The 9,602-nt window shown below is 37.3% G+C and overlaps 1 protein-coding gene across 1 annotated transcript; it reads right to left on the reverse strand.

The window, feature by feature from the left end:
- Positions 1-226: 226 nt before the first annotated feature.
- EMB (embigin) lies at positions 227-8,493 on the reverse strand (the record flags this gene model as incomplete). The annotated part of the gene is made up of 7 exons (XM_010078595.1): positions 227-284; positions 2,219-2,252; positions 3,050-3,332; positions 4,508-4,635; positions 6,887-6,975; positions 8,167-8,353; positions 8,460-8,493. Coding segments are annotated over 7 exons (813 nt in total), but the record flags the coding sequence as incomplete, so codon positions are not given.
- Between the last annotated feature and the right edge of the window lie 1,109 nt (positions 8,494-9,602).

Raw genomic sequence — 9,602 nt, forward strand, 5'->3', positions numbered from 1 at the left:
CAGAACTATTGAACCACAATGATGATGACAGCATTGATTGACTCACTTTCTTGCTGATATTACAACACGAACAACTACTAAACAATGGTTCTACTACTATGTCATCCCCACATCACAAAAAACACATTGGGATGGTGCACTGTATTTCTCTGTCCTTGTATTAGGTTGCTCAAGACAAAGTAAACCCTGGTCTGTTTCATCTCTTACTTACCTTTTAGGAAGCAGATTAAGTTCTTCTGTGCCTAGCACCACAGCTTTCCAGACCATTGCTTTCTTCTGATTTACTATAAGAAAGAGATTAAATTTCAAAACCTGGCTGTTAAGTATAGGCTGAGCACAGTCATCCAGTCCCACAATCCAACCGGAGTACATCTAAAGCATATTTGATTTTCTCTTTTAGTATGTGAAGTTGTAAGGAAAAAAGGCTAAACAAAATTTAAGCAACTAAAATACTGACTCTTGAAGTCTTTCAGTCAAGTACTAAAGGCTCAACTCAACCCTTCAAGAATCCCAGAAAGTTCTGAGCAGAAGTTATAACGGTGATAGTATTCCCAGAAATTATTGTTATACTATTATTTCATTCAGTGTATAGAATTTGTATATAAAGTGAATGCTAAAATAATATACAAGCAATATAAAACTCAATCATCAGAACATGGACTGAAACAAATAATTGTTCCTTCTGGAGTACCTACAACTAGCTATATTGTGTTGGTCACAATCAAGACTTTAGATTTTTTTGTACGAGAATTAGTTATGAATCACTAGCCTCCCACCTAATATATTGTTTGATGTGACATTTTAATTACAGCTTCATCAACAAAGTTCAGCTGCATATTAGTCATCTCTTGACATAACAGACCAGAAAAGTTCCTTTGGAGCCATTCTCTCTGGTACACACATCTATCTTCTGAACATACAGTAGTTGAAATAGCTTTCAGTTATTAAAATTAGGCAAGTAGTACATTATTTAATTCCTCACATGCATTTAAGATAGAACTCCAAAGTAAAGACCAAGCAGCTGGTCCAACCCACCTATCACATCTCATCATGCATGAAAACATTATTTTATGCACTGTGTTACAAACCTATTGTAATACAGTAACAGCATGTTTGTAAAAAAGCAGGACTGTGCAACAAGGGCAATTATTCAATTTTCAGCCCAACACATACCCTCAAACACTCAGCAGTGTAACAGCATACTACATTCAAGACATATCCCCACTTTATAGTATAATTAAATTATAGCTCTAAAGCTGTTTACATAAGGAGAAAAGCACTAAAATGTATTTTCAGCTAGCACTGGAAAAAGGAATGGGAAAGTGAATACAGCACAGGGAAACAAAGGTCACTACAGCAAGAAATTCAAAGAGGGAAAGACAGTGCTACTCAGAAGGAAAAAAGGGAGATAAACATAAGTGGAGAAAAAGGACTGAGAGGGAAACAAAACTGGAGTAGACTGGACACATCTAAAGAGCAGAGGAACTGAACCACTAGGCTGCACCTTAAAACAGAAGAGAAGTTAACAGGCCAAATGAAGTGACTGGGCTCCAAAGGATGAGCAGATGGAGAGTAGTTTAGTTCAACAAGCAAGCCTTTAGAAATGCATCATCTTAACAAGGGGGATGCTAGCACAAGAGCAGTAACCCTCAAGCAGCAGAGCAGCAACAGAAGTGCCTACACCTGGTCCTTTGGCTCCAGCAGTGCAGCCATTCCTACACCCAGGGAGCCCAAGCCATCAGCACAGTGGCCAGTGAAAGGCCCCCACTAAGGAAGCTGGAGTTACCACCACAACAGCCAGCACCACAAGCTCTCAACATCCTGGCAACCACAGACTGACTTAGGACAGTTAGGGCTTTGACCACACGCAAGTGAGAGAAATGTAAGTTAATACAGACAAAAATACATACAAGAAAAAATTTCAAAGCCTCCTCTGTAAAATTTCCACTTGGAAGTTATTTTCCTCACTGGTATAGCCTTTTAGAACGAGTTTATAATGAGGACACATGGCGCTCTCAAAGAATAAATATCTTCCAAACACCAAAATTAAGTGCCAAGTGAAAAACAACACTCTGCACACTCTGGAATTAGGAAGTCTTAAGGAAAGAAACTAACTTTCACATTCATCATTAACCCTCACCAAGCTATAATATTATACAAACACAGTAATATGCAAAAGAGCAAGTATTTAAAGATAGTATAAAAATTCTTTACTTACAGTTGCTCAATTTGGTCAAATTCCTTTTCACCTTCTTCATAAGAGAAAAAGGATTATATAAGGTCTCAGTTTAACAAACACTAAAAAAAGTTCTGTTTAATTATATTATTTATTCCACTTATAAGCAAAAGAAAATATTTTTTTCATTTTATTAGTTTTCTTAAATTTGTAATTCAAATTATCTGGTTCTTCTATTCAAAGGAATTACCTGAAAATTTGTCAAAAAAGTTACTTCAATCAAATTTTATTAATCTGACTTTAACGTGTTATATATTTATAAAATACAGAAAAATACATGTATTCATTTATGTATAATACTATATATGTATAATCCATATATACAGAACATCTGTCTAAAGATGTGTCCATGTTACTTGTTTCATCTTGTACATCTAGTTTGGCTCACCTATGTGTGCCTTAGGTTCTGCAACCAACATTAGTGCATTCTGTTTTAACACATTTTTTCTTCTTACTCAACTTCTTGACAGAAGCTTCTCCTATCAAGGCTACTAATAGTTGCTTCTATTACTACTCCCCGAAGTAGTATAGCCTCTAAATTCCTTTGTTTTGTACAGAAAAAAATAAAGACTATATCAAACCCTTTATCAGAAAGTATTGCTTATTGAAAGCACTTTGTACCCTAATTCTAGACTCATGGAAGAGATTTAAAAAATCTAAAATAATGCAATGTGCTAGAATAAAGTATCTTATCAGGAAAAAATACAGATGTGAAAACACACTGAATTTCATATGTAAAGTGCCATGGGTCATACCTTTTACCTTCAGCTGCACTTTGAATGGAAAGATAGAGAACACTAAAACGAGACCTACCTGCATATTTCTCTTTCTTTTTTGAGTACATCTCATAAATGAAAATGATAGTTACTAAAATAACAACTTCAGCCACAACTGCTAGAAAGGGTCTGAGAGGTGCCATGAGGGACAGAACTTTAAGCTTAGTCTTTCCTTGACTTTTCCCTAGTTCAAAAGCAGCTTCACAGCAATATACACCATCATCTTCCTTGGTGAGCTTCAGTATCTTCAGATGGGTTACATTGGCAGATATTCTCGTAATTACATACTTGTCTGGTAGCAGAGTGTCATTAATGGCAATCTGAAAACAAAAAATACATTACAAGTCTTATTAATGAAATAAGAAAGTGTTTAATCAAATTATAAATTTATATTAACAGCTAGTTCTATACAGAGTGCAGTAAAGTGAGTTAAGAAGTGGCATTTGTGAAGCATGTTTAGTCCACCTCCAAGGGAAGGATTTATCTTAGCTGCCCCCCTCTCCCCTCCAGTTCCCTTTACACTCAATGGAGGCAAATATGCTCACTAAAAGTGCAAGTTGTCTGACTAAGCTCAGATGAAAGGCACCCTTGACTCTGTTGACTCTCCCCAACGAAGGTAGCTTCAGGTATCATCATCTAGTGTCCAGGTTTCACCACAGCACAAAGCATACACTTTCAAGACAGCTGAGCTGGGAATGCTGTTTCACTGGGAAATATGTTGATACTCTCACAAGTCAATGCTACTCTCCAGCAGTATAGAGGAGATAGATCTATTTACCTCCTCTCAGTCGACAGTGCTTCCCCCAGAAAAGTGCTAGAACAAAGTGGCTCAGCTTCCAAGGCTAAGGGGGATCCTGAAAGGTAGGTATATGAAAGAGGGAAACTGCTGAGTCACATTTTTCCTCACAGACTTTAAGGAAAGAACTGAAGAGATATTTCAGCTCCTTCAGAATCAAGTGGCACAGCAGTCTCCACCACAGGTTGACCTCTTTCACTTTCACGTCAAAGTGCCCCAGAGAGGTCCAAGACTGGGAAATGCAGAATTACTTGTACTGGAAGGAGGAAGAAAAAGGACAAGCTCCTGTTCTCCTTAAAAGCTTCAATACCTTCCATGTCTTTAAAAGTGTCCTGCTATGGTAAGATTTTTTTTTTTTGGTATCAAGTGGTAAGATTTGAGCAATATAACCATCATTAATATAGTAAAAACAAGTATCTCAGGGCTCACTTGATTTGTTTAACTCTAATCTGGGCTATAAGAGTATGGCAGGGACTTTTCAGAAAAGAAATATCATACAAATCAGAACAGAAACTACATCCCTGTAATAATGAATACTTCTAAATATCACTGATTTTTTTCCATGTACAGAGATTTACATTAACTTTAGTGGAAATGCAAATTGTAAAGCCCACAGTGAAAACTCATTACGCTTTACTAAGTGTCCATACTTTGTGTTTTGCCACATTGTTTTGTTTGGCCAACAGATGGAAACCTTACCTGTTTACTTCCATTGGTCATATACCAGGTCCAAGCAATGGGAGTGTAGCCAAGACTTTTACAAATCATTATAGCTGTATCTCCTTCGTAAGTGACTATGGGTTTTTCTCTTCCTTCAATTTTTGGTACTAAAAACAAGTAGGAAAAAGTTCATCAAGTGAGAGCTACAGGTTTTAATTACAGTATTACAAAAAGGTAAAATCTCTTTAAATATGTATTTATATTAGTCCTTTCAATTCCTTTTCCCTTAAAAACCCAGATGATTCTATCATTCATTACATTATCTACACGGAAAATAATTTCAGAATTATATTCCCTATACTGAGTTTGTACAGAAGACTACACAAATCCTCTTCTCTGTTGCTATATGACCTTAAAAGCTGCCAATTAATACTGAAAACAAAGTGATAATCTGACTGATTTCTGCCTTTGCCTTTTTCTCTTTTCCTTCCTCTACAGCTGTGAAATACATGCTTCAGTTCCAGTACACTAGAAACAAACATACTTTTTTCATATATATGAACTAGAATTATTCTTGTTCCCTCTCCTTTTGACTGGCTGAGCACAAATTAATTGCCCCAAGAAGTCCACTTCTCATGAGTATTCAAACTATAAGATTTCCATTCCAGAAATACATACGAAATCTATTTGATAATGGGAACACTGCTTACAAACTCAGAATTTGCTGCACCATACATCAGTCCAGCCTCATTACTAGTGAAGTCTTCTCACTCTATGTGCATTTGTTTTAATCATTAAAAACTATCCTTTCAAAGAGTAGTGGCAGAATATCTTCACAGCTGTCAGTAAAAGGGACAACTTTACTAATAACCACTGCCACCTTCTTTGCACAATTTTATAGAAGAAAAAAAGCAGGTAAGCAAAAAAAAGGAAAATATGAAAACAAAAACCTCTCAAACACAACACAACAGGTTTATGTGGTAGTCAAAAAGATTTAGCCATGCTGATCAGTGGTAAAGCACAGATACAGGCATACCAGCAACACATGTGACCACACTAGCCATGATTAAGGACATGAATAACCATCTGAGTCCTGGGATCTGGCTCTGTAACAGAGTGGTTAATCTTTGACTGCATTCAAGTAAATAATATGCTTTGTCCCAGGTATTTTTTCAAGTAGATCACCCAGAATTTGGTGACAAAACACTGCCACTGCATAGAAAAAACAAACTATTGAAGAGATTACAAAACAGGTGATCACACCCACATTTATGCCAGTCAGATTTCCACACTGGTTTAAAAAGCAGGGTTGTTTCACAGTGCACATACCTGGACAGCTGCTTAAGGAAATCTACTCCCTCAAAGCGCAAACACAAATTAATCTATTGTACCCTTTAAAATAGCTATTACAACACTTCACATCATTTTAGAATACCCATGAATTGTCTCCATGTGTAATGATTTGAACTTCCTATAAGCACCTCTTATTTCTTCTGCAAACCTAGGTAATAACTCCTCAAAATCTGCAGAGTTATGCCAAGCCAGGATGGAGGGGAAGGAGAGGAGAGGCAACACATCCAATAATGCCTAACTGCCTAGTGGAAAAGCTATTGCAGTTAGTTACAGCAGTGATGACTTTGGGCACTGAGTCTATACAAACACATTACTCATCTTTCAGTTTGAGATTTGTTCTCTCAGCATTATTGACTGGAAGATTCAAGGACTTTCTTTCCCATTTCCTTCACTCTTGCATTAATCTTGAAAAGTGTCAAGCCAGTACTTTTTATTGCATCAGAAGTAACAGCATTCAACCACTGTGAAGCAATTCTCCCATCTTTTTGTAATAAATCAACCAGTCCTATGCACTGTTCTGAAAAAGATTACTTCCCTATTGAGTCATTCCTGCCCTTACCTAGAGTTATTGTATACTTTCAAAAGAATAAAGTCTGCTTTGACTATTCTTAACCTACACAGCCTTGGGTAGCCATTCAACTAAACCTTACCCAAGAGGTCTGAATGAACTACAATTGTCTTTCTTCAGTATTGCAAGCTTGTCTCCCCTGGCTGAAGGTATGAAAGAGATATCAATATCACTATTCAAGATTCAAACATATGAGAGCTTCCTCAAGTCATATGACCAGATATCCCACTGAACAAGACCAGCTTGCAGCACTGAGAATTATAAAGCCCCACTGGTTAATTCAGCTGAGGTTAGGGTAGTTATTTGAAGAGTGATGGGTTTTAAGTACAGAAATGCCTTGGGTAGCAGTTCTCACTTAGCTTGACCATATTAGTCACTGCTTATCGAATTAAGCTGCAATTTCCATACTAATCATGTTAATACAGGATTTCAATAGTCAAGAGAAGCAAAAGTAAAAAATTTAATTAAATAATTAAATGAAAAGCAAATACAATTACCTTGTAAATGAAATATAGCACTGAATTCTTCTTCACCTTTCAGAGTACAACTGTAACTTCCCAGCTTACTGTTATCTGAAACCATCAATCTTAAAAAAAGAAATGTCACCAATTTGCTTTTTTGCTCATATTTTCTTTTGTCCTACAACTATCAGCAACTGCTAATGAACATTCTGAAGAAACCAGAGATCAGTAGCAGAGCAGAGAACACACATCATCGATACACTAGGATTCAGGTTTAGTGCAATGTAGAAGCAGCATGACATTTCTGAAGAGCACAAGCACTGAGAACAAGTATCATTTTCACCCTTGTTGCTCACAGAAGGCCAAACATCTTTAAGCACTATGAGCTACAGGTTACCAAATTAGATGTGGGTTCACCATGTGAACTTCATAGTTTATGCTATGTAGGACTTCAGAAATTATTTAAATAGTTTCTTCTTTCTAAAGCCAGACAGTTAATGGCTACCATAGCTTCAACACAGAACAGTTTTAAAGAGCTGCCATTTAATGAAATTCAGCATCTTCTCTGCTAGCAAACTATACCTTTCACAGGCACTTTGAACAAGATTTACATGGCTGTGCTTTTGTAAATGGAGTAGCAGAAAAGTGACAGTACATTCTCATCACATTTTCTACCATTGAAAATTTAGATAAATACTATTGATATTAAGAACATAAGCAATACAGAAATCAACTGGAGACACCTGCTTAAAAATAGTCCATTTACAGATTTTTAAAGCTCAACAGTAAATAGCATTGATTGAAGAAAGTTTTCTACAACACTCCTTAAGTAGCTGTAGATGTTCAAAAGAGCTAAGAAAACTTTTAAAAAATCTGTAAAGCTAATTTCTTCTCTTTTGCTAATTATGAAGGAAAAAAAATGGCCATTGATGCTTACCAGACTTCTGCAAAGCACCACTGAGTGGAAAAGAAAATGTGGAAAATGAGAGAGTGGAAAAACACATTGAGGTATTTTAGCAATCTCAGTCTGAGATTACTATTTCACTTACTGAACAGAATTACTGGACCTCAAAGGTCAGTGTCTATATTCCTGCCTCAAAGAAACTTTGTTTTACCAGCACTAGAGGAAGAACAGAACCTCTTCCTCCAGGCTCACTGTAACCTTTCTCCTTTCTTACAGCTTTAGTATGTCAATTACAGGCATTTATTAATCACTCAATTTGACTCTTAGAAAAGATATGACTAGCAGTGGGAGTGCATATGCATATAATAACGCATTAGAACCTGCAAGTCAAACTGTAAAGAACACTACTTACTGGATGTTCCAGCTGTTTTCAGTTGTATTGTGTCTGATTGTTTCATTTCCTTTCTTCCAAGTCACTTGAAGACTTTTCAAATGAGAATGTTTATTGTCCAATCTGCATGAAAGTATTATTGCAGTTGCATGGTCCAAAGTGATATTTTTTGCAATGGAAGTACCAGAAATACCTAAAAGAATTTTTTAAAATTGTTTATGAAAAATGTATTTCTTCATTCTGGAGGAAGAATGCAAACCTCATTAAACTATACAAGACCAAGTGCAAGGTCCTGCATGTCGGCTGAGGCAATCCGAAGCACAAATACAGACTGCGTGGAGAATGGATAGAGAGCAGCCCTGAGGAGAAAGACTTGGGGGTACTGGTTGACAAAAAGCTGAACATGAGCCAGCAGTGTGCGCTTGCAGCCCAGAAAGCCATATCCTGGACTGCATCAAAAGAAGCATAACCAGAAGGTCGAGGGGGGTGATTCTCCCCCTCTACTCTGTTCTTGTGAGACCCCACCTGGAGTACTGTGTTCAGATGTGGGGCCCCCAACATAAAAACCACCTGGACCTATTGAAGAGAATCCAGAGGAGAGCCACAAAATTAATCAGAGGGCTGGAGCACCTCCACTATGAGGACAGGCTGAAAGAGTTGGGGTTCTTCAGCCTGGAGAAGAGAAGGCTCCGAGGAGACTTAACAGCACAGCCTTCCAGTACCTGAAGGGGGCTACAGGAGAGATGGGGAGGCACTCGTTATCAGGGAGTATAGTGAGAGGACAAGGGGTAATGGTTATAAGCTGAAAGAGGGTAGATTTAGACTAGACATTAGGAAGAAATTTTTCACTGAGGGTGGTAAGGCACTGGAACAGGTTGTCCAGGGAAGTTGTGGATGCCCCATCCCTGGAGGTGTTCAAGACCAGGTTGGATGAGGCTTTGAGCAACCTGGTCTAGTGGGAGGTGTCCCTGCCCAGGGCAGGGGGGGTGGAACTCAATGATCTTTAAGGTCCTTTCCAACCCAAACCATTCTGTGATTCTGTAAGAGATTCAGAGATTGTGTTTTACATGTGCTAACTACAGGTGGATACAGTGTGCTGCTGTTACACTTTCCAGGCTAAAAAAACTGCAAAATCTACATTTGATAGTATTTTTTCTAATCCATAACTGAGTTATGATACACATCCATTAAAAAATGTCAGTCACTCCATTCTGTAGGTAAACTTCCTAGAAGGCTCTAATATAGAAACATAGCTACTAGTTTCACTGAAAGGAAGACATACACACTTCTACATAATTTAACACAAAACAAAAATATTAAGTACTTGGCTCTCGCCAGAAAAAACAGTTCTCAGTCTAAACTTAATTTTTGACTTTACATTTGGTATAAAAAAGCATTATTTATTAGATTAAGAATATTAGTAAGTTATAATAAGCAGGAGGAGTTAGAAATCCGTG

Source organism: Pterocles gutturalis, unplaced genomic scaffold, assembly GCF_000699245.1.
Source record: "Pterocles gutturalis isolate BGI_N339 unplaced genomic scaffold, ASM69924v1 scaffold6673, whole genome shotgun sequence".
In the NCBI taxonomy this organism is placed as follows: Eukaryota; Metazoa; Chordata; class Aves; order Pterocliformes; family Pteroclidae; genus Pterocles; species Pterocles gutturalis.